This window comes from Rhynchophorus ferrugineus, unplaced genomic scaffold (assembly GCF_030347505.1).
Source record: "Rhynchophorus ferrugineus isolate W39M unplaced genomic scaffold, kcgeb_rfMv2 rfM6, whole genome shotgun sequence".
NCBI classification, from domain to species: domain Eukaryota; kingdom Metazoa; phylum Arthropoda; class Insecta; order Coleoptera; family Curculionidae; genus Rhynchophorus; species Rhynchophorus ferrugineus.
This window is the reverse complement of record NW_027472585.1, coordinates 13,934,689-13,961,014: the sequence shown is the minus strand read 5'-3', so window position 1 is coordinate 13,961,014 and position 26,326 is coordinate 13,934,689. Positions and strand designations below refer to the sequence as shown.

The following is a 26,326-nucleotide window of genomic DNA, read 5'->3' as shown; positions in this document are numbered from 1 at the left end:
AGCGCTGTGGAAGTACTACTATTACAAGGTGGTAGGGAAAATAAAAGAGAGCGAGACGCCGTCGTGGTGGTTTTTTATAGCCGGGAACCGCATGGGACCAATCCACCAGCGTTAACAACCTTTGAATTTTGAACTTTGATGTAGATGAGTACGTGGTGGCCTAAAGAGTCGTAGCGGTCGCTACAAACCCATTGCATATGTTCTCGAGAAAAATATCTTAAGCCTTTAGACAGTGTTTTAATTCTTAAGTGTGTTCAGATAAATTACATATTGTGTAGGGCAAAATTTGAACAACCAATTTTGATTGAAAATGGTTTAAACTAGTGGTATTAATAATATAAAAATAATAGTATTAATGAAATCAATGATTGTAAATATCGATGACAAATGACAAAACAATAGCAATAGTGAATGGCAAACATGAAGTACGACATATTTACATGATAAGAAGGCACTGAAGGTAACAAAAAACGCTCAACGTACCAACTTCTACCAGTATCACTAACTACATTGGACGTGCAATGAGATCAAGGGACTAGAAACACTATCTGATATATTTCTGCCAGCAGACTTGGCTAGTGTTCAACTAAACTATAACTAATAACAATTACACTTCGTACACTCGTGCATCGCTAGATTCAACTATAGTTAACTGATAATAAGTAGAAGAAAATAGACCAAAGATAAACATGATAGATACGCTGTCACCATAATAGGCACAAACCTCTGAGTGGCATCATTGACGTCTATGCATACTTCGACCCGTCTGTAATATCATTCCACTTTGGCATAAGTATCTTATTATAAATTATATTATAAATATAATTATATTTATAGTTGCATAAAAACTATTATCTGTAATTGCATTTATTGTATCAATTATGAAAAAGATGATTAGATAAATATATAGAAAATACTGAAATCCTCTGTGAACAAACTAATCATATTAATGGAAACTTCTTATGTTGGGCAGTCAGAAATACAGTAAACATTTGAACAAATAATCACTGAACCTAGTCGATGTGATCTCAGGATTGTTATAAGACTGTGTTAACCATTAAACATCCCAAATCGTACTTCCGACAATAACCGTCCATACCAATAGCTGTTACTCTTATTAAGGGGTGCCAGTAACAGCGGCAGAACAAAACCGAAAAAACCCTCGTCTCATATTCTTAATTTCACATTATAATTTAAAGTATGGAAATATCAAATGACCTTTAATGAAATTGCAATTACCCTACTGGGTACCCTAATGGGTTTCTAAAATAACACATGTTTTATTTGTATTTACCAAAAGTTTATAGAGGAAATATAAATAAAAAAAACCTCGCTCTTACAATTATATATCACGACATATTCAAACTCAACCGTGTTCAAACGTACAGCACCCAGTAAATCATGACTCTAACAAGCTCAATACCAAAAAACAACATACTATAATGAAAGCGGGCTTATTCCGTTAATTCCAATTAGCATCACTCAGAATGTATTTAGTAATACATACGCAAAACGCATTATCAAAGGGTATACGAAGACATAAACGAAAAATGTCGCCATTTAAGCCGATATGTGAATCACGCGAAGCCCATTTATAACTTTAAATTGAATTTCTAAACCGTAACATGAAATGCGTACGCCTGTGCGTACTGACTGGAAATCAGATACAGAAATATTCGGCCTTAGTTATTGCTGATTTACGCGGTATGCTGAAAATTAGGTGCCATAATCTCACATTACTAATAAAGTATTAGTTCAAGTTTTTATTTCAACTTTTTATTCCTTCGTAAGCATATTAATAAGGATATATTGAACGGAGTGTATGTCCAATTTCTGACAAGCCTGTGAGTAAACGTGTGAAGCATATAAATACATAGGTAAACTAGGGCATCATCATATTTGTATACTATATACAACATATTATATTTCTATGCCCTTTGTAAGACACGTGATGTTTAGTCATAACGGAAACATGAAATATTGTTTTCATTGCAACTTTTAAATCAACTCTGCCAACCTATATCATCTATGTTGGTATAACCTTCAGAACTTTTTTTTCCGTAAAAATTTATTGCATCTAGAAGCTTGTATTCAACAAAAAAATCAAATAACATCATAATTCTCGAAATAAGCTGAATCTGCGAGAATTTGTCATGATTTTGATGCTGTACTCAGTACCTGGCACTTTTTTGTTTCTTTATGCTGTTGAAAATATTGTCCAGACATTATTCAGAAAATATTGAGATATGCTATTGGACGACGAATGACACCGATATTGAAGCAGATTTACAATAAGTAATATGAATATAATTCTGAACTTTATTACTGATTTACTACAGTAGTGACAAATGACAGAAGAAGTATAATTAGCAGTAATGTACCTACCTCTAATAATACTAAATTGTAATGAGATGTGAGGTTGAAGACGAAATTGGAAAAGAAGCAACTGCAGTAATGTTGGGATCAAATACGGCATAGATGTGGTCGCATCAAATCATAAATATCGAATATTACACCAAATATTAAAAACATAGTGAAAATAGACCACATTTAGAGATTAAAACATTTTAAAAATTGAATGAGACATTTACAAAAATGATCCGAAATTATCCGATATATTTGTTCTAATTAGTAATAATCATCAGCCTTTACAGTACTCTTAACTCACTTAACATAACAGGTATTATATTTTATGCTGAGCCTATTTTCTCCATAAGAGATAGTTAATAGCAAAAAATATTAATTTAGCTATGGATATGACTTGACGAAATAAAACCAATTTTTGCAAATGGCAGGGTATTTTCATATAAACAGAAAAAAACGTATCACAATGTAAGCTCATATGAAACACGCGAAGCTCGTTTATAACTTTAAATTGGATTCTATGCCAAACATGATTTGCGTATGTATGTACGTACTGCTAAGTGAAAATATGTTACAGATGAGCGCTGGCTATTGGCAATAAATTTGGGAATTGGTTTTTCTCTATAGACGATTTCAAAATCACATATCTTTGGCAAAACTTATTAAGTAAAGCCATATTATTGCAGGCTTGAACAGGAATTAACTGTTTTTATACCACATTAACTATATAGATTGATAATCAAGCTTTTTTTAACTATTTGCCTATTTGGAATTGAAACCAAACAAATTCCGATATTTGTGTGGAATTGACCTAGTTCCTATTTTCTAATCACTGTTGAATTGTTGAAACGAATAGATACTGGCGTTAAAATGCGGAAAAAGCTTCGCAAATGGTCGCAAAACCCTCATTGACGCCAAAGTAATGCTGCTGAAGTTGCTGGTAGGATCGGACAGATGTGTGACGTTGAGACAGAAGGTTATAATTGATCGGACATAGTCTTCCACCACAGTAATACTGGGCCGCACACATTAGTGAGGAAGTTGATATGCATTCATATTTTAGTCTGGATCCTTGTTCATCCAACTGGCATTTGTTTTGATTGTTCAAGGACTGGCATCAGAGGAGGTTTATGGAAATCACTTGGTTCACCTCGCTCAGAAATCTCAGAAAATCAATTCATTATAGAAACAAATATTATTTTACCGGAAAATGGCAAAGTTTTGCCGATTAAAATAAAACGTTTATTATTGATTAATTTTTGAAATGTACACAATTAAATTCGCTTTGAACAACATTTATAAAAACCATTTACCTAAATACCTTTTCTAATTACTTAGTTAATGTTTCGTTTAGATATCTGAAAGTCAAATCCGTATAATTTTGAATATAAGTCGTAAGGTATTTTCTCTTTTTGTTAAATATCAGTTCTTGGTGCATTTTTAAGAAACTTTAATTACAGAAAATGGTATAAAATGGAATTTTAAAGTTTTCTATATACAATTAAAAATATTAATGTTCAAGCACATTTACGTTGGATTTAACATAATTTGTGCATAGCTTAAATCTTTTTAATTTATGAAAAAACATTCTGGAGGTATTTTTTTAAGTTTATTTATTACTTTGTTACTACTGATTATCGAATAACTGGTATTTTAATACTTATCTTCACAGTAACATAAATCTACCCAATCGACCTAATAAAAGGATCTCTCGTATAATAGTGTTTATGTATTAATACTGCTTTTCCATTAAATACACCTTACTACACTACACTAGATTATACAAGATCGAATGGTTTTATTCATTAGAGCCTATGTCCTGTTCTGGTGTTATCCAAGAGTTATATTACTTCAATACTGACATGAGAATGGAGTTTTTCCTTATGGCATCTTGCGATTCTCTTGATATTCAATTTATTATGTTGTGATCATTGTGATTCTCTTCCATACATCTTCCATTCCTTTCCAATTAATTAACCAATACATACTTTTCTTTTATACATGTATCTTCTAGAGAACTTTTGCATCAAGATTAATTCCGTGATATTTTGTGTTGTTCCTAAATTATTTATTATTATTTTATATGTATTATGTTTAATTTTTCAGTTTGTTGTTATCACCTGCTTGTTGAATTCTTGTTATTAAATCCAGACTGATGTTGCAATTGGTTCGGTTTGATACATTTCGTTGGATTATTTCCAAATTTTATTACCATATTTGTTACGCAAAAATTCGTTCTTCAGAAATCAGCAACATTTTTTGCTAAATATTCAATACATTAATAATATCCGTTACACTCCTGGTTATATATTATCGCCACATTTATATTAACAATTCAAAATAAAATTATGTTAAGTACAGAACAATGTAGATAAACAACAACAATCCCTAACAATATTACCGTTGCTAGACCGCAAGCCGTTGAAGCAACAGAATTACGTCCAGTGAATCAATTACTTACTCAATTACGCAAATAGCATTTATCCTTTGTAGAATCGAATTACATGGCGGCTTCCATACAGTCACTAATTTTGACAAATTAACTCGAATCAATCAACAGCAAACGGTTTTTGGACAATTCGCAGTCGAGATTTAAAAATTGTTCCGAATAACGAACAAACAAACGACCCTTCCGGTTTAGCATCAAAACATTTTATGCAAAGCCTTCGTTGGTAGCAAATATAAATATATTTACAAATAGAAATACAAATACAAATATATAATAAAGTTTATATATAAAAATTTTAAATACTAATCAAAGGTAAATATGGCAACTTGATCGATGATATTTTACATTCATTGGTGTCAAAACGGTTTTTGCAAGCCTTCATGAAGCTTTATTGGCTTTTACTCTATCTCCTTATGGATGACCAGCGATTATCTAATTGAAATTCGATTAAATCAAATTTTCATTATTAATGTATACGAAACGCAATAATCAAATTTCTTTTGCCGCCTTTTGGGAATATTTCGAAACCATTTTATGGCAGAATCACCTCAATATGTTTCAGAATTTCATCCTTCCATTGAGTCCTTCGTTCATTTTTAACATATCTATACATTCACAAGGCGTTTGATCTATTCATCAGGAAAGTTTATAGATATTTTTATATTATATCTTTCACAAGCGTATAACAATAATTTAATTCCAATCTGTAAATTCGTTATTCGTTTAGAAGGAATTTGAATTTAACCTGCTGATATATTGAAGTTAGATCAAACGTCCTAAAAATAAAATTCTTGTTTATAGATGGATTAATTTATTTAAAATTCGTATAACATATATAGATTTTATGTCCATATATGTCCCAGTAGGAGACATATAGTTCATGCAAGAAATCTACTAGGTGCAAGAATATTTTTTGATGATATTTTAGGTTCTGAAGAGCTTTGATGTATAATGGTATTACATTCACTAAAATTATCACAAAATACTGTTCAATTAAATCCTTATGATAACTGCTAACAGGTCAATTGAAAAGTCCCCGGCTTACCATAGTAAAACACATTTTTTTGACAAAATTAGTTTTTTTATTCAACGTAATTCCCTTCAAGGGTAACACACTAGTTATAACAACTCTCCAACTTTGCGATAACATTATTGTAGTAGGATTTGTCCTTTGCTTCAAAATAGGCTTCAGTTTCGGCGATCACCTCTTCATTCGATGAATATTCCAGCGAGCATTCTATTGAGACCTGAGAACAGGAAATAGTTGCTGGGGGCAGATCTGGAGAATACAGTAGATGAGGAAGCAATTCGAAGCCCAATTCATGGATTTTCGCCAGCGTTTTCACTGACTTGTGACACGGTGCATTGTCTTGGTGAAGCAACACTTTCTTTTCCTTCAAATGCTGCCGTTTTTCGACAATTTGGTCCTTCAAACGCTGTTAGTGAATAGTCGTCGAATAGTCGCTGTTGATGATTCTTCTTTTTTCAAGGTAATCAATGAATGCGCATGCGCATTCCAAAATACAGACGCTATAACCTTGCCAGCCGATTGTTGCGTTTTCCCACGCTTTGGAGCGGGTTCATCGTATACAGTCCACTCGGAAAACTGTCGATTAGACTTCGGAGTAAAATAATGGAGCCATGTATCATCCATTGTCACTTATCGACGCAAAAACTCGGGTTTATTACACTTGATCATATTCAAACACTGCTCCGAATCATCAACTGGTCGTTGCTTTTGGTCAAAAGTGAGCTCGCGCGGCATCCACTGTGCGCAGAGCTTTCTCATACACAAATATTCGTGAACAATATGATGTATATGTTCAGTTGATATCTTTAGAGTGTCTGTTACTTCATTCAATTTCAATTTACGGTCATTAAAAATCATTGTGTGGTCATAATTCACAAACTAATTATCCAACAGCTATTAAATTTATATATGCATCTTTTGCGGGTTAAGGCGAACTAAAAAACATATTTATTTAATTCTAGTAGCGCCATCTATTTTTCAGGCAAAAGATATTCAATTGACCTGTTAAATTCAGTAAATTGAACTAATAAATATTCCGTTTATTTACAAAATTTACTTTTTACTGACTTCTGATCTTTTCTAATATAAGAAATATTGCTAGCGAAAAATAACTTGATTCATACAAAGAAAGTAATAGTTTGCATTTTTGATTTCTAAAAATGTAGTACAATAATGGTATTTATAATTTAAATACTCGTTGGTGTAAGTCCATATTTTAGTAAATCGTAAAGAGGAGAATGTCAATCAATAAAAAAATTAATTTGTTTATTACATGATGCAGTATTATTTATATCGGAATATATTTTCCTATGCTTCTCATTCTAAGCATATATATGCACAGTGTAAGAATAATTTTATTTAAATGTAAATAACTTTAACAGATTGTAACAAAATACCCCACATAATTATAATATATTGCTACTATCAACATTCAAAATTAATAGATTTGTATTAGATATTAATCATTACTATGCAAACTATGCCTACTGAAACTAATTATTTACAAAATTGTCTATAATTAACATCGAGGGACGTTTTATTCCATTAATCGAGCTAAATTTAATTATACAATAAAATGAGAAACATTATTTAAACCATTAACATAAATAAAACTGCGTGTGTCGAATGTTATATATTACTAATTATATAATGAGCGTAAATGAATATAAATCCAATTATATTTGTAGAGTTTTTGTTCGTTAGTTTATGAGGGATATCAGTTACATGACGTTAATCTTGTCCACCGATTCCTCTATTCCGAGTAATAGTGCTTGTTCGCAAAGTGGTTCTCTATACATTCTAATTTTAAATCTGCAAAGATATTTAGTACCTTAAATACACAAGGGTGTCTAGTAATAATACTTTGTTTCAAATACGTTTGCAGGAGAACTTCAAAACAAGTTTATATTTCCCTGTTCGCCTCTTCAATGATGACATAATGACTTAAGTAATTGATATTCCCAAAACCCTATTTACTTGTGATTAAACAACTACGGACAGATTTAGTAATAGCAACTAAACCCGTACATTTTTATAAAACCGGGGATATGGAACTATAAATGATCAAGCCAGTGAAAAAATATTATTCGTACATGGAAGAACAGGAAGAAGACTAGTAGCCCGAATCTTAAAAAAAGTAGATAGTCAAAATTAATAAACTATCTATTAACTTGTGATGTTGAGGCAGGAGATTATAATTAATCAGACATAGTCTTCCATCACAGTAATACTGGGCCACACACATTAGTGGAGAAGTTGATATGCATCCATATTTTAGTCTGGATCCTTGTTCATCCCACTGACATTTGTTTTGTGCAAAGACTGGCTTCAGAGGAGGCTTTTGGCAATCAGTTGATCTCGCCCAGAAGTCTTAGAATATCAATTCTGTAATGAAGAAATCATGATTTTCCGAAAAAAATGACAAAGTTTTGCCGATTAAAATGAAAGGTATGTTATTGATCAGTATTAGAAATGTACACAAATAAATTCGCTTTGAACGATTAAGTATTACAGAACAAAATAGTTGAAACTGAAATACATCTTAATGCCAAAATGTTTTGGGTAAATATATATTTCGGGAAAGAAAGAAGAACATTGATAAGTATAGTTGTAATTTCTTATGAATATAGCTAATCAATAAATATATTTATATATGATAGTTAATATTGATCAAGTAATTGATCAAGGTAACAAGGCTAAAATTGAACAACAATCAATATCAACAATCTTAAGTTGAAACAAAAGAAATAGTCTTGAAAGTTTGGGGCTTATAAAGGCTTTTGTCAATTAATTGGTGTAGGTGGTAATAACCCTTATCTATCGTCAATATATTTTTTTATTAATCTCTTAGAACTTCAGCAATCTGCCCGTGGGCATTAAGTATTATTATATGATTTTCGTAATATAACATAACTAACCGACATGTAGAAGATCTTTTCAGTAAGTGATCTGCTGTACAAATTATAATCTAAATCGTATTCTAGAAAACAATTCTACCTTATTATAATGACTATTCTAACTTATTCTAGAGATTATTATATCTCACTCTATATAACTATTAATCAGTTCGTATGGTAGTTTATGCTTGAACCTACACGCTTCACTGGTTTGGCGAGTGAATTGGGCTGCACTAACAGTCTTTCAAAGTACTTCGCACTAACACTCCGAATCACAGTCGTTATGGATTCTAATGGGATATTGCGCTGAATCAGTTTATTAGAGACGTAATATGGGGCATCGATGAAGACGCGCAACACTATATTCTAGAACCTCTAGAGGACATCTATGTTAGATTTGCTAGTAGTACCCCACAGTTCAATACCGTAGGTCTAAATGTGCCTAAGTATTGACTTATAAAGCAAAACCTTGTTATCCAATGATAATTTAGATTTACGCCCTATGAGCCAATTCATATGATTTAGTTTAAGACCAAGATGTTTGCGTTTTGTAACTATATGTTTTTCCATGTCAAACGTCGATAAAACTTCAATGCCAGATATTGAACATTGTCTTCGTCAGTATATAAAAGAGATAATACAAGCGATATAAAGAAAAAATGCGGTAGTTTATCTGAAAAACGCTTGAACAGTCTATATCCCCTACTCCAAGATATAAAATTTGACGTGCTTCAAGGTCGCAACAAGAATGCCACGAATTGCAAGTAGTACCACTTCAAATAACTTTCAAACACACACGGAAAATTACAGCAATGGATATTCACGAAATATACTGCTATTAATATATCATTACTATCTATGTTTTTATCAAACAGTAATATGTAATATTTATATACATGTTTTCAATAAGAACATTTTAGTACATATTTTGTTATTTATACAAAATACATATTGTTAACAGTTCAATTTTTTATTTAATTCATTTATCATTTAATCTATTTGATATTTTAACAGGTTTTTTCCACTTCAACGAAAAAACACTGTTACGCAGGTAATATTTGATATTCGACAGTCTATAATAAATATTGCATTTTTGTTGTATCGTGTTACTGGAAAACTTTTATCAATTAGTTAAATTCAGTTAGTTAAATAAATATAAATATTTTTGTTTTGTTTATAAATTAATTAAATACTAATCAGAGTAAAAATACAGTTCAATAAAATCCCATAAGACCATGGGCAAAGGGGGAGAGAGTTATGGTTACCTATTCATGGTATCCATTTAATTTCAGTTTAATTGACTAAATTATACGACGGTATAAAAATATTTACCTCTATATAAGTAAATATTGTCGTTTCCTAAAAAGCAGACATATAAATTGCCCCAAATTATACTTGTTTGATGAAATAACTTTTCTTTGTTGTTCCATAACAACCCAACAGATTAAGTCGTAGAGTATTATACATATCGAAATTACTCCATCATAACCATTAGCAGAATAGAAAATAACGAACAGTTTGAATATTTTTATATACAACAGTAAATTTAATATAAAAGTAAATTGTCATCATATACAAAATGTGTATTAAAATAAAGGATAAAAATTGAAATCAGTTGGTAGTAGTTAAAATAATATTCTAAATAGATAAATAGATTTAGATAGTTATTGAGCTAAATTCTGTGTATATATTATAATTTTCAGTGAGTTCCTCGTTTATTTTTTGAAGTCGGTTCAATTTTTTTTTGTTAAAATTATTTTATTTTTCTCTATTTGATGTTAGATATTTACTCAATAAATTACGCAGTTATTATATTTAATATTGAAAGTAAGGGTCCAGATTTATTCTTATAAGAAGATATAGGAATAAAGAAACAAAGATTGAATATAAGGAGCGCTTCAGGTCCCGATGTCCGCTACCTAGCCTAAGTGATTTGACAAATGTTCTATCTTAAAAAGCAAACTGAATGGCTTCCGCACTGAACGACTTCCGATTTTCCATCACATCAGCTCAGCAATAACAATATACACAAATATCTGATTATTTAGGATAAATATATGTGAAAACTTTGTACATGCCTTTGAAGTTTGAGTGTTTCCTTGATTTCCCCCCTTCCCTCCCACCAAATCCTGATTTGGTTTCAATCAGACCACCTCGGAAGTGCACTCAAATATAAAAATAATTTTGAAAATTGGTCGCCAATTGACGGAGAAATCTAAGTCGGTCAAAAACTCAATGAAATACAATGCAGTATATGAAGACTATACTTATTTACTAGTTATTTAAAGATAGATAGATGCATCATCATGGACTTTGAAGGTATATTTTTATTATTACATATTTTTATTATGATACAATTGTTATTGCAGACCATCATGGGATTTTTGTATTTATGTGTGTTAGCCATGGAGGATGTTATATTTTTCGTATTTTGGTATCCGCGAGCTAACAATTTATTACATACTATTGCATTAACGTAATTGATGTTCAACAATTAACTAATAAAATGTGTCATTTTTATTATCCATTACTGGTATCTACTGTGAATGTCTTTGTATATATTCCATTTTGCGGATTTATTATCGAAAATATTTGAATCCATAATAGCTGAGTATGGTTATAACGATTGAAATCAAACGAAATATTATGTGTAATTTAATTTGTCGGCTGTTTTGTGGTAATATATTTGAACTCGTATGTTATCCGATCTAACAAAAACCATATCATATGTAACATAGACCAAACCAATGCATCGATTTTTCTGTGATAACTGGAAGTTGTATATTTTATTAATTATTATAATATTCATTTATATTTCGGAGCATGATATTGTGAGGAAGAGAGTCATTAAATTTCAGAATTTTAAAATTAAATAAAATATACTGAGAATGGTTCTCAAATATTATTAATATATATAATATATATCTTTGTAATACAAGTTGGGATCCGAAATTGGGAAGTATCTCGGGTTGTAATCCCCGATTTTTTGTAGTGAATCGGAGTATATACTGTTTAAAAAGCCTAATGTAGAACAATTTTCCGGAGCTAACTCACACTGTTAAGATATAGATACCATACAAGGTGAGCTCCGATAAATGCGGTAACATCGCGCGAAAATGGTTCGGTTATTAGTCATTAGCTTACATTTGAGTATAAGTTTCATAAAATAATATAAAAGCCTCATAAGGAGTCGATTGTTTTATATTATTAATTTGTATGTTTGTGTAAAATTTTATATTTTTAATAGCGATCATTTCATCGAAATTGCAAGCTTACTAATAGTAATTTCCATAGTTATAAATTTTGAATTTAATATATTTTATTGTATGGTAGAAAAAATACAATATATATATATATATATATATATATATATATATATATATATATTTATAGTTCATTAAAGTATTAATTTAAAAGTCGACAATATCAATAAAAAAACTTATATACTATTTTGATTTAATTATAGTATAGTTAAGGATTAAGTATGTATTCGTTCTTAACTATTTAACTGAATAAAATATTTTAACCCAAATTTGTCAAGGTATTTCCTTCACAATATTAATTTATTTCTATAACATATTAATGAAATATAATTTATACGGTTTAAAAAAATTAATATCATTTCATTATTTGTTATCATAATTATTTGTAATACCCTTTAAGCTTTCTCTGTTATTTATATTTATGTTATTTATATGTATTCAAATTTATGTCTATCTAAATTTTGACAATCCCAATTTAAACTATTGGTTTCAAACATAAACCGCTCTAAATGTAATGCTTTACTTTGATTTTAGATTGAATTACATTATTGTTAGTTGTTCATCGTTGTTCTATCAGAAATTACCTCAAAACAAACGTTAACTCAAAACTATTCAATAACTATATTTTATTCCTCTTGACGACTTCCCGACCTATCGCACCATCGAAATGTATAGCGAGCCTTAGTTTTGTACTAATCTATCAGCGCATCCAGTAATTTTTAATTTCACATCATTATATGTTTGAAGTAAAACGTTCTACTCTAAAACCATAAAAAAATTCCATTAAGATCCTTTATATGTGTCGATTATCTTAAATGCAAATAAGAATACATTTTAACGAATTTTACGTTACATGCATTTTTTATTTACTAATTTATATACTGTTACTATTTATAATTCACTTTCAACTACACAATATTTTAACAAAAATAGCACGCGAAAATATACCATCGTTTATAGGGACTCAATAGCGAAATTATGCACAAACCAATGAACTCATTTTTTTTCATATATGTTTATTAATTTATAGCATATGTTTCAATGTACATTTCTGTACAATGCCGTGAAATGTTTTTTGGTTCGTATAGTAATTAACATTATGTATATTTGTACATTTTTATATTAGACTATTAGCAAAAAGGAAAAAGATAAGCAATTAATAAGGCGAAAAACCTGTTTACCAACGTAACCAAACGTAAAAAACGTTAGTAACCTGTATTTTGTTGATTTATTTAAATGGCCAGATAGAGTATTTTAATCTCTTGACTGAAATGCAGTTAGATATCTCTTTTTTTTATATTTTTATACCATGAATAGCCTTTATTTTCTTCTACATATATATTTACAACTAATCGACGATCATGGATTAATTCACATTACTGCAAAACAATAAATTGTAGTGTTTTTTAACCTGCATAATTATATGCAAGTTATAATTAATTATTGTCTTAAGATATTAGGCATATATAATACACAAACTATATTATTTATACTATCAGTTTATTCTATAATTTCGACAACGTCAAATGTTTCTTTATAATTGGTATTGTATGTTAACTTATAAGCCATAATCTACTAACTATACTATAACATTTTATTGCTAAATATATCATATTTTATATTATATATTAATGTTAATCTCTGTTAAATTGCTTTTGTTTACAGCAAATAAGTTTATCGATACATACATTTTGCCAAATAATTCTTTCACTGCATTTCAATCATATTTTTTAAGACAAAAAGTAAGTGTCTATAGTGTATAAATATTATGTTTTTTAATGAAATTTGATAAATGTTTTATGTAACAGATTTGAATTAATAATTCAGAACGGGATTTTTATAAAATAAGATTCTACTATATGATTTTTTCGAAACAAGAATACTTAAGAATCTAAGAATATTGCCAATTTTTAATAATGACAATAATAATATTTTTAATTATAAATATTAGGTACAGACTGCCGCAAAATTGATATATATTTAGGTTAATTATTACGGAAGATAATTTGAACCTACTGTATTTTATATAGAATAAATGTTGTTAAAATAATAAATTAGTATATAATTACAGTAACAAAAATACAATTATTAAAATATTTTATTCAGTTAACTTATTAGGCGCTAATCTGGTAATCTCGAACCGATGTAAAGTTAAAACTTATCCTTTACGTCGTAATTAAGTCATTGCATAAACAGATCCTTACATAAACACGGCAACGGTACCGAATTTCTACTTGTCGATAGAGTGTCAGAAAAAATTAATATATACACGTTGGATGCTACCTTTTGTTACAGATATAAATAAGTCAATGTGTATAAGTTTATGAAAATAACTTGTGTTTTCCCCTTAAACATACAACAAGATTTAAGACGTGACAACATCGCAATGTTGCCGCATCAATTTTGACCTTTAGTTTATTTTGTTTTTGATATACAACTAAATTATAATGTACATAAACTAAAAGCACAAAAACCAGTCAAATTAATGTTAATTACAGAGGCACAATACACTGGTGCATTGAACTATTTTCTGAATCGTCTATTAAGTAGAGTTTTAAGCGCGTTTCCTCTGGGAATCTAATCATATTTAAAATCAAAGTCAAGTCATCAATCTAGCATAACTGACAATATATTTTTTAAATATATATACAATTTTATATCCAAACAAATAAAACACAATTTTATATCCAAATATTGTATTTTATTTTCGTTGGAGAGCATATTTACCTTTCTACTTTTAGTTCTTGTGTCTTTCACCGCTGTGTTTTCTCGTCAACTAATTTTCATATCAGTATTCTGATCGATATCGATTTCCTTATTATGTTCTGTTACTACCTCTGCAATATATTTATTCGATTAAGATTATTATAAGTTATTATATTAATTAAGATTACATTAAGTTATTTTTTGCAATATTCTGTCGATTTTTTTATATATTCTGATTTAATCCGATTTAAATGATTCACAATTTCAGTGTTATTCTGTGTGGACTATATACAGTATAAGGTATAATTTTAAAGATTTACAGTGTTAGTTCTACATGTATTGTAATTTCAAAAATTAATGCCTTAGAGTTAAAGAATCGGCTATACATAATACATATATTTCCCCTGCAATTAATTTAATCTGATTTAGCTTCAATTGCTGCAATACTGTTATTGCCAAACATAGGACTATAATTGACTATTAAAATATTCTCATTTATGTCATTTCCTCATTTCTTTGGGCACCATTCAAAGCTTCCTTGGGCTTGTACGCCAAGATTCTTTTTTATTTATCACTGTATAGCCTAAATTTGCCATAAAAGAAGTATAAAATAATTTTAAAAAATATATCTTTCTGGGCCACACTATAGCTTATAAGCTATAAAGGTAACAAAATTATATCGATAAGCTTGAATAATTTAGCTCTAACAACTAGGAAATTGACGTAAAGAGTATGGAAAACTACACAATAGGGAACACGAATTTACTTTTTATATTGTTATGCTTAAAATTGGTTGTACGCAAGTAATATTGAAGAATGCAATATCCTTTTTCTATAAAACAGTTTTGTAACATATTTCAACAGTATCAAACATATTTACCACCTACATGACAAACATGTTGAATATGATTATTATTCACCGCGCCCGGTCAGTGATTATATTTTATCAAAAATAAATATAAAATAACTTGTAATAAATTGTATCTACCAACGGATATGTTTAATTACAATAATTTATGTTATAATAGCAATCAATAAATTTGAGAAAATTCCTGAATGTCTACTAATCTACTAAAAGCAATATTTGAAATCGCAGATCCAGGTTCAATAAAGGTTTAGACTGAAAGATGTGTATATTATCCTTATGTATTATGAGTGGTTTTCAATTTTGATCTTTAAACATTTAATTGTACAATATTGAAAAAAACAACCTAATGATACTTATTAATATTTTCGTAATTAACCGATATAGTTAGCAATATGAATTTCTGCTGATAGCAGGGCCAAATAAACGATTGTATCGGGACCAGTAAACTTTTAAAGTGGATTATCGAAAAATCAAGGATGGAAGTGAAGAAGTAAATTTATAGCGTGCGCGCGACATCTACCGAATCTTGAGGTTAACAGCAATATTATTTATATGGTTCTTGTTGGCTGGCAGGATTACGAATCGCGGAGCTATAAAATATCGTTTATGAACTTCGAAAATATACGGTGGAAGTTTGTTGGGAACGGTTAGTTCTAAATTATGGGTAAACAAAGGGATTTACGGGGGCGTTGAAAAGTTTAAGGCATAATAACGAAGGAGCAAATTTATGATTATCCAGTCTTAGTCCTGCTATCCATGCCCCGATGCCATTATCGTCTTGGGGTTTTTCTTTCGGTTAAGATCGGTAAGATATTTTTTCGGGTGCCGCTTCCATTGATTTACATCGCACGAAACATTAGACTGCGGGATAAAAACACATAAAGTGTTATTCATATTTAAAACTCAAAAAAAATGCAATTCTCTTTTATGAACCAAGTTTGTCTGCGTTAGCAGCTAGTCCTCTAATTTTTCGTTCATTAGTTTCTCTATAATTATTAAATGAAAATTTAACTTTTTTTGATTTATTTTCTAACAAAGAGTTTGAAAGACTAGTTTTGAGATTCTAGTGTACGTCTCAAATTTTACAAAATTATTTTTAGCATAAATTTGAACATGACAGAATTATATAGTGACAATAGATAGGTAAGAACACATATTCTCAGCAGAAAAAAAATGATGCAGATTGCAGCAAACTCTGTATACCACTACATGGAAATATTAGTGTATTTTCTTTCCCTTTCTTTGTATCTAGGATTTTGAGTGTAAGTATTATGACAGGCAATTATTTTAAAAAGTTGCTAAGCTATAGTTTCAATTCAATACCATAACAGTTTTGGGAACTGCCATGGAGTTGTCAGCGAAAACATGAAATTTTCGGAAACTTTCAAAACATTTTTAAATATATGAATAATTCAATATATAGCGTCAGCAGACAAAGCTAAAAAAAGATATCTCCATATAAGTACGACTAACTTGTGCCAATACTTTTTTACTTCTATTTATTGTAGAATAGAAATTATTAGAGATGCGCTGAATGAAACCAGATACTATGGTGTTTCTGTAACGAGCTATATTTTCTACTTAGCAGCAGGGTACTTCAAACATTCCGAACAGTTGATTCGTCAAAGAAACTGGAAATATGTTTCGGAAAATTAAATATTTTGTAGCCTATTGATTTTTCTGAAATAGCTTTTCATAATATAATTCTTGGGAATGCTCTGAAATTAAAAATATGTAACTAAAACCTTCAAAAAGACTGTTTAAATACGACTCTTTTGACATATTTCATGAAGAGCACTGAATAAAACCAACAACATCATTATCTGGTTCTTGATCCAGCTGAAAGAAAATATATCCCATTCTAAATATAAGAAGAATAAGTTACTAGCATTAAATAAATACTTAATTTAATATGTAAATGTGAATTATGTGCGATTTATGATACTAATTATTGGATTAAGTGATCAATACACTTTTGCAATTAATTTATTGACATAATCTAGCGTTGTTTTGCAAAAATCCCACCTATTATGGTAAAGCAGACTTGAGCTAAAATATTAATTTATAAATATTTTAAATAATATACAATTATTTAAGCTCTTCAAAATTTAAGTTATTAATTTATGCCACTTTACAAGCTACTTTTTAAAGGGCAACAAAATTTGGTTCTATATATATTGAATATATTTTTACACTAAAATTTTTCATGTAATATAATCACACTTACCTTCAATGTAATTTTGCCATCACACTTTTCGGACTAAAAATTCATTATAGTCAAATAATGGTGAACAAAATTAAGGAACAAAAATGCTGAACGTACTGCATTCAGGTGCCAAAAATGGCTTCATAAAGAAACTAAAACAAACAAAATATCACTCTGGCAGATATAATCCAATTAAAATAAAAGTTATTAAAAAAATTTCTGGAACCTTATCGCATCCACCTATCGGGTCCAACCGTTTAGGAGGTGTTCAGTTATACGAGTTTGGTTCAAATATAATCGCAACCAATACTCTGACACGTTTATTTACTATTGAAAAAATTTACAAAATTTGACAGTTTTTTAGATATTTCCCCTTACTAGAAACGCATTTTGTTCATCTTTCCGGAAGATTTTTGATACCGGTACCGAAGAATTACTTGGGCAACTCCAACAGTGGATTTCGCGTGTGTTTTTAGAAGGATAGAGTAGTATGCAGCCTTAATGGTATGTTGGGTACGCAGGAAATCGACGTACAGCAGACTTAAGCGTGTCTTCGCTTTGGCTGGCGCCCCTTCCTCCTTCTTCCTCCACTCTTTACACGAGATCTTCTATATATATATATATATATATATATATATATATATATATATATATATATATATATATATATATGCGAATTTCATTTTATCTATATTTTTAACGATAGGTATATATTTATATATATAGTTTAATAAAATAAAAAATCTTGGCTAAACGAAAACATCACAAGCGCGGAGCAATCATGAATTTCGAAAAACCTACGTCGAAATTGATATTCCACTCGGAATATTCGAATACTTCGGCCCGTCATCCCGCCAGCGAGATGATTGAAAGCTTTAAACGTCCACGCCGAGTTTCATACAGATCTGGTCTGCGCGTAACGTGCATAAGCACTCGAAATGTTCGATATTAAATGAAAATGTTTTTTTATCATTATTTAAGGGCGCCCTATCGCACGTGAAAATTTATCAAGACCCAGGAATGGCCGCTGAACAGTGCAAAACGGAATTTCAGGTTCGTATTCTATGTATATGCTTTTTTTTCAGTGTTTCGGATGCGGGTGTCATAAAATCTATATTTGCGCTGACACTGCGACAAATGCATACCAAAAAATGTTCTCGTGTATGCCGGAACACAAAAAAACACTGGATTTTACAGGGTGAATGCTTCAAGTAATTGGGTAACTATTAATAAAAAACGTGCATCATAAATAATTTATGAATGATATTTAATATAAGTTTTTCAATTCAACAAAGCTATACATATATAATAGCTAAATTTAAAGAGTTACTCTACTATAAGTCTCTAAAAATAACATTCTGAAGCTTAATTATGTTAATTATGATATCTAATCAAATTTAATCCAACATGATAATTGAACATTTTCTTTTTTCCTATAATTTGTGTAATACATTAAACAAATGGTGAAACATTCTCGTTTATAAGAATATGATAAATACTAGTTCAATTTTCTAGCAATATTCAAACCCTTATTGTTGATTTTTAATTATATTTACATTCGAAATTGGCGACGAAAGACCTACCATGTAGTTGTGTCTAAATAGAATCAACGAGTGGATAATGACGTCAACACGCAACATATTCCTCGCCGACAAATCAATGCCTCAAATGTGATCTCATTAACTCCGATTGACTCAATCTATACCCTCGGAATATTGCAGCCGCGTTAAATACTTTTTCCTCCACACCGTCTTCATTTTACTGTTTTTTTTTCTGCTTCAAGTATACTCATTATTGAACAGTATACCCCTTATAAGTAATAGTGGTTATTAGATGACACTAGCAGAATACCGGACTAAACTCTCTATGGAATTTTACCTAATCCTCTGAGATAATTAATAAATATGTTCTTTCATAGGAGGTTCATTTTCTTTTAGATAAGTTTCAATAGAGTATGATAGTAAACAATCAACATCTCCCACAGATATTTAAAATTTTATTTATTACATTTTTAGCTGTCGTTACTGAAAACCTACAACTTGTCTGTACATTAACTTAAATCTACGTATATATCTAGGGGGACCCGTCATCCCTATCTTAGGCTTTAGTGTAATAATATCTATATATAATTAACACTACTGTTTTTTATTAACTGCACCTTACTACCCCACACTACACAAGTTTAAATGGTTTGATTCTTTTGAGTCTCTGCCCTATTCTGGTGTTATCTGAGGGAGTCTGTTCTCATGTCTCCATGAAATTCTCTTAATGGATGACGGTCTGTGTATGAAGGTCTCGATGTAATTAATCAGTCCTGTAGTATTTCGGTCCACCTCCACTACTTCTCAGGAATTTGTTCTGGAAAACTTGTATTGTATTTATATTAGTTTTCATTATGTACTGATAATTTTAATATACACAATTATCTCATCACAATATCTATTCACATTTAAAATTTATTTCTTCAAGCTCAACAACTAGAAGTTAGTTGCAATGACATTTTAATGTGTTTTGTCTTTATTTATTACTAGCTGACCAGACAGACTTCGTCCTGTCAAAAAGATTTGTAATGTGGCAGTTTTTGTGCCTACGTATTTTAAAAAATTCTCCTGAACAGAACCATCACCCTGGTGATAGGGCGTTGTGAATAAAAAATAATTAAATAAAACATATATAAGGATTGAAAAGTAAGTAATCGCTTTATTGTTAATCATGTGAATCATAATAATTATTATTATTATCATTATATTGCTTTGTGGTATACGATGTTTTTTGTTTGATTACCTGGCGCATAGATAAACAAATCTGATGGTTTTCCAACACGGGAACAGGCAACATACAATTGACCATGTGAGAAACATGGGTTTTCTAGATTAATACCACAAACACTTAATGATTGCCCCTGGGACTTGTTTATAGTCATAGCAAAAGCAAGCCGTCAACATGTCTATAGGAAATTTGCCATTACCAATGTCAATGAGTTGTTTAGAGAATATGTTTCCAGATTGGTCATTTTGCAACTCGACACGCATATTCTTGCTTAAATGAAGTACTTTAACATGTTTCCACAAATTGGAGGACTTTAGACATGCATTGAGTTCATCAGCTGGCGTTGATCGTGGAATCACTGGCAATGTTTGACGAAAATCTCCTGCTAATAAAATCATTGCACCACCAAATCGGTTATTATTGCTACGTAGATCTTTTAAGGTTCTGTCTAAAGCCTCCAAAGATTTTTTATGTGCCATCGTGCATTCATCCCAAACAATCAATTTACATTGCTGCAAAACCTTTGCCATTGCAGAGTTCTTCGAAACGTTGCAGGTTGGAGTTTCATTGCTTTGCATATTTAATGGCAATTTTAGTGCTGAATGGGCTGTTCGACCACCTTCAAGCAAAGTTGCTGCGATTCCCGACGAAGCGAGTGCAAGTGCAATTTTATTTTGTGAGCGAATTGTTGCTAATATTAATGAAATAAAAAAAGTTTTTCCTATACCACCAGGTGCATCTAAGAAATAAATCCCTCCAGTTTCATCATTTGTTACTTTCATAAGAGTTTCAAATACATACTTCTGTTGTTCATTTAACAGTGGAAGATTTGTTTGAATTTATTCTTTCAAAGCGTTGAGATCATACAGTCTTTCTCGATGCAACTCTTGGTTAAAAGCGTCATGCATTGGACGATTGGGCGCGGTCAGGCCTAATTGAATTAATAGTTTGTTTGACATTATCAAGCACATGTCCTCAATTGAAATCAATGCTTCATTGTAAATTTCTTCACTGATTTGTATATTTGGATTTCCCATTCTATTCCGTATTTGATACAAAATATCATCACACATATAATCTTTGTACTTGATCCACAAATCAATTGGGTTTGATGGGAAGCATGTAGATATGATTATAGAAAACAATGTTCGTACTTGATGAGCGTGTGATGATATTACAGCATCATTGAGAGTTTGATCCCAATGAGCGTTATTTTCAAGCAATTGCAAACGTTGACAGGCTTCTCTGTAGGATCCACACAATTCATCATTAACATTTCCTAACTATTAGAATGATGTTGGGCCACGTACATTGACTAATAGCAGTCGTAAATAAAAACATTCATCATTGCTTGGATGTACTGAATAAATCCGGCCAATCGCATCGGTGGAATATACATCTGTATATCCTGGAACTGGTTTTCCTTGTTTCCGTCGTATAAATCTCCTTGAGGATTGATTCCAGGTATAATATTTTGGCATTTCAGAATATAGCAATGTTTGTGCGAAATCATCGTTTTGGCATGTCTCAAAAAAACTGGTTAATGTAGTAGATGGTGGCTGAGCAGCTCTTTGTACTGCGTTCTGTGCTGTAAAATACACTCTTTGTCCATTTTCTAAATGAATAGGAAAAGAAAATATTCGCCAAACTGCTTCATTACTACTGACATAGCGGCCCATTTGGTATTGGGTAACTTCATCATTAGAATTCTCTGCACCAATTCCAATCACAGCCATATCACTCCCTTTGGTTACATATTTGCAAATGTATTTAATCGATTTCACTGAATGGCAAGATTCAACGTTGATGTGTGCTTTGAATGTCTTTGATAAAATGGGTGAATATGGAACAATCCAACGATTATCTATTTCAATATCTTGTTAATTTAATTTGACAATTGTTGATTTTCCATTGTCTGCTGTCGATCTGCGACGATACAATGGATAACCGTCATTACCAGTAATTGTTTCCGATATTAATGTCCGTGGATATCGTTTTGAACATTTACCATCCATCATACACGGTGAATTTTGATTAAGAGTTCCACAGGGACCATGTATCATGTTTTTGATAACTACCTCATGCAATCCAGGATCTACTTGTATATTAGGGATTTCAGCTGATATCACTGCATCAACTTCATTTGGCCTTATCTTTTCAACCAACCAAACCAAAATGTGTGCATGTGGCAATCCTCGTTTCTGCCACTCCACAGAATACATCCAGCAGCGTGTCTCACCAAACACATTATGTTTTACGATGAAATTCATTAAAGATTTCAACTTTTGTCTAAAGACTCTGGCTGTAATATCATGACGATCAATGGATGATTTCCCAGGTAATAACTCCTGCTTAATTTCTATCCATTGCGGATTGCATGTAAATGTGATGAACAAATCTGCTGTACCATAATGACGAACATACGACATGGCATCTTGAGCATATTCGTGCATATGCCAAGGGCTTCCGATGTATGTTGCTGGAAGAATAGTCATCCGACCGACATTCTGTGCATTTCCATCAGTATTAATCGCATCTCGAAGGTGAATATACTCTTCAGATCGGAGTTTGGTTTGATTCAACCTGATGAATGTTAATCTCTCCGTTTCAATTTTAACATACATGTCATCAACATATTTGTGATATAATCGCCGACATTTCAATATGCGATTATCTGCATTTTCCCGAATCATTAGGCGGTATGAATAATAGTTCATTGAACTGACTTTTTTGTTGGTTTCAGAACCTGTAAACAGATTTTGTTTTAATAACATTCAAATATAAAATTAAAATACATAATATAGTGACTGAGATATTATCGCCATAGCTAAACTAATATTTTAGTTACCTGTAATGGGATTTATCATTTTTATTGATAAATCGTAGCCATCTTCACCTTGCCAAAATATAATGGGATATTGCAGTGCATCATATGAGCGGTGTGTTTCCTTTATAGGTTGTAATTGAAAATTCCGACGATGTAAAACAATATCACGGGATTCCAAGTTTTCTCCAACTACAACGATAGCAACTTCATCAATAGTTGGTGCATTAAAACGTCTTGTATGTTGACCTGCAGGTGTTTTATCAGCTCTGATTACAATTTTGTGATTATCGGATGGCATCAGATCCAGGGCAGTTTTAAACAATATAATCAATTGATTGTGTTGATGAAATAAAGTTTGTAATTGTTCTACAATAGACCTCTTTACTAAATTGTTATGTGCACAACGCAGATCAATTTCTTGTGGTGAATTGCCCATAAAATAAATTTGCAGGAATTTGTTGTCGCTATCTGACACTGGTAACAGTGAACCTGCTCTGTGATATATTTGCCCTTGTATCTGTAAATAAAAAAAATATTATGGTGTGGTATAAATTAATGGATTGTCAATGATCAAACTTAAATAATATTTGATCTTAAAAAGTATATATTTAGTTTTAACTAATATCTATCAAATATAAAATATAATAAAAGTGTCACTGAAACTGAATCACCATATAATATGATGACTAAGTGATATATTTCGTAATGATTAAGAAATTGAAGATTAGTAACACATCTTAACTTTGGTGACAGAAAATTTTGTTCGCTAAAATAATTATGAGTAACTGCTATAATACATACCTTGAAAGTTGGCATAAAATTTTCCCGAACTGCATTTGTTGCCCCAAATGAAGTCATTTGAAAGCAATTGTTATATTGTTGAATATGTGTCAAAAAGTGTATAGAATCTGTTCCTATTCCTGAAACCAATGAGTACAATGGTTCTGGTGGTGGATCCAATTGTATCAATTTCACTTTACCATTTGCGCAACACAATCCATTGGCTTCGTTTTTGTATTTTAATGCCTTACAGTGTGAGCAAACCAAGTTCATAGAACCAATAACAACACATTGGTAGTTACTGTAGTCAATTGACACATCGTAACTGAAAGCAGCTGGATTCAAACTTGCGCGATTATTAGTTGAATGTCGCGCTCGCGCTTCACGCGTTTGTGATATCCGAATTCTTTCACGTTCATTTCCGTCGTCACGTTCTTGTGCAGTACGATTAGATCGGTAATTAGTTTGGTTTATAGCATTTCTGGTTCTTCTACCTAAATTGCTTCGTCTTATAGGAGGCATATCAAATATAAATTATTTTTTCACTAATCACGAACTAAACAAACACTAACTAACTAAACACTCTGCACAAAACACGATATACGAATTTGTTTCGTGTATCACTTGACAATTCATCTGTCATCTGTCAAAAGTCATCTGTAACAGACAACTTTTTTTTTTAAATTTGATATGACTTGAACTCAAATCCTTTTAAGCCGTACGAATTGTTTTATTTATTTAAAATTTGAATTAAATTTTAAACAAATAAAAAATTTTAAATAAATAAAACAATTCGTACGGATTAAAAGGATTTGAGTTCAAGTCATATCAAATTTAAAAAAAAAAAGTTGTCTGTTACAGATGACTTTTGACAGATGACAGATGAATTGTCAACTGATACACGAAACAAATTCAAACAAAAAGGGCTATTTTTAGGGTTTTTTCCAGCAATAATTCTAATTTTTCTCGCCGTAAAAACCATCCCTGAACTTCAACGAACATTTTAAAAAAAGATTTGGCCAAATTGGTCCAGGCGTTGTTGAGTTATGCGCTTAGGAACATATTTTGCGATTCATTTTTATATATAAGATTATCATTTATTTTTTTCATAACGCTATTAAATGTGGTTAAATATAATAAACTATTATTGTACTTATAACACGAAACAATATATTTTTTAGATAAAACTTGACTATATGAATAATATACTATATTGAATATGCGCCAGATATACCTTCTTTTCATAATCATAAATTCCAAATGAACCTAACCTTTTTCTGTGATAACATGCACGTAAAGCTGTCACGATTTATGTTTCCATTTGATTTATATTTATCTGCCAAAAATATCAAGGCCAGTAAGTTTGTTAAAAATTCAGCATATAGTTTATCGATAAAATATAATTGGAAAGCTTCACTGATTTTTTCTAAACCATGCATAATTTTGTTGATTTTTGGTTATTATTTGTTTTTGAGATCGGTATAGTTTTTAGTGTTTTACAGTACTATGAAGAAATTATGAAATATTTTCGATTTCGAGGTTTTTAACTTGCTAATGGTGATGACATTAAAATGACCACTAAATATTCAACTTTAACTGAATTTATCAAATAAAACACCACTCAGAAAGACTCTGGTAATGAATCAAGTTGGTTGGTAATGCAAAGGAATTCTTAACGAAGTTTGTATTGTTCATGTTCATATTTTCTATATGATCGAAGTTTATATGTTTCTTGTTTGATTCTTTATTTAAATGTTTTACTGAAAACCTAGGGTTGGCCTGCCATTTTTAATTTGTAAAAGCTCATTAATTTCACTTTCCTTCAACGATGCATTTTTTATCATTATGTATTCTCCATTTGTCTGTATGGTTTTTTATTGGCATATTATTTCAATAAATTCATCTTTTCGAAAATAAAATTATTCATAGCAGACAAACTAACTGAATAACGGGAAACATGAATTATCCAGTTGGCTCTGGTATTAATCAGAGCGAAATGGAAATTCATTTTATTCCCGTTTTTTTGCTCGACGCGCTGCTAGTGAGGCATCAATTGTCACGGACTATTTTTCGAACGATTCCAAAATGATTTTTCCCTATTTTCCATTATAGAAATGTAATCCGCGTTTGATGGGGAACTGTAAAGCGTAAAATTGTGATAATAGAC

General features: G+C 30.6%; 2 protein-coding genes across 9 annotated transcripts in view; one reads left to right on the top strand and one right to left on the bottom strand.

Annotated features, from left to right (window-relative positions):
• Mp (collagen XV/XVIII-type protein multiplexin) overlaps positions 1 to 26,326 on the top strand; it is a 754,107-nt gene that overhangs the window by 476,616 nt on the left and 251,165 nt on the right. For 7 of the 8 annotated variants that reach the window (XR_013006194.1, XM_076407452.1, XM_076407453.1 and 4 more), the window contains exon 5: positions 18,765 to 18,836. The exons of the other annotated variant lie outside the window; for it this stretch is intronic. Coding sequence is in view for 6 of the 7 variants with exons in the window: in XM_076407452.1 (XP_076263567.1) it covers positions 18,765 to 18,836 (72 nt within the window). In the remaining variant the exon portion in view is untranslated. The remainder of the gene's footprint in view (positions 1 to 18,764; positions 18,837 to 26,326) is intronic. 8 annotated transcript variants of the gene reach the window in all.
• LOC143198262 (uncharacterized) lies at positions 22,281 to 24,820 on the bottom strand. The gene is made up of 3 exons (XM_076407392.1): positions 24,181 to 24,820; positions 23,401 to 23,896; positions 22,281 to 23,298 (listed from the first exon to the last, which is right to left on the bottom strand). Exons 1-3 carry the CDS (start codon positions 24,679 to 24,681, stop codon positions 22,433 to 22,435), a joined length of 1,863 nt encoding a protein of 620 aa, XP_076263507.1. The 5' UTR covers positions 24,682 to 24,820; the 3' UTR covers positions 22,281 to 22,432.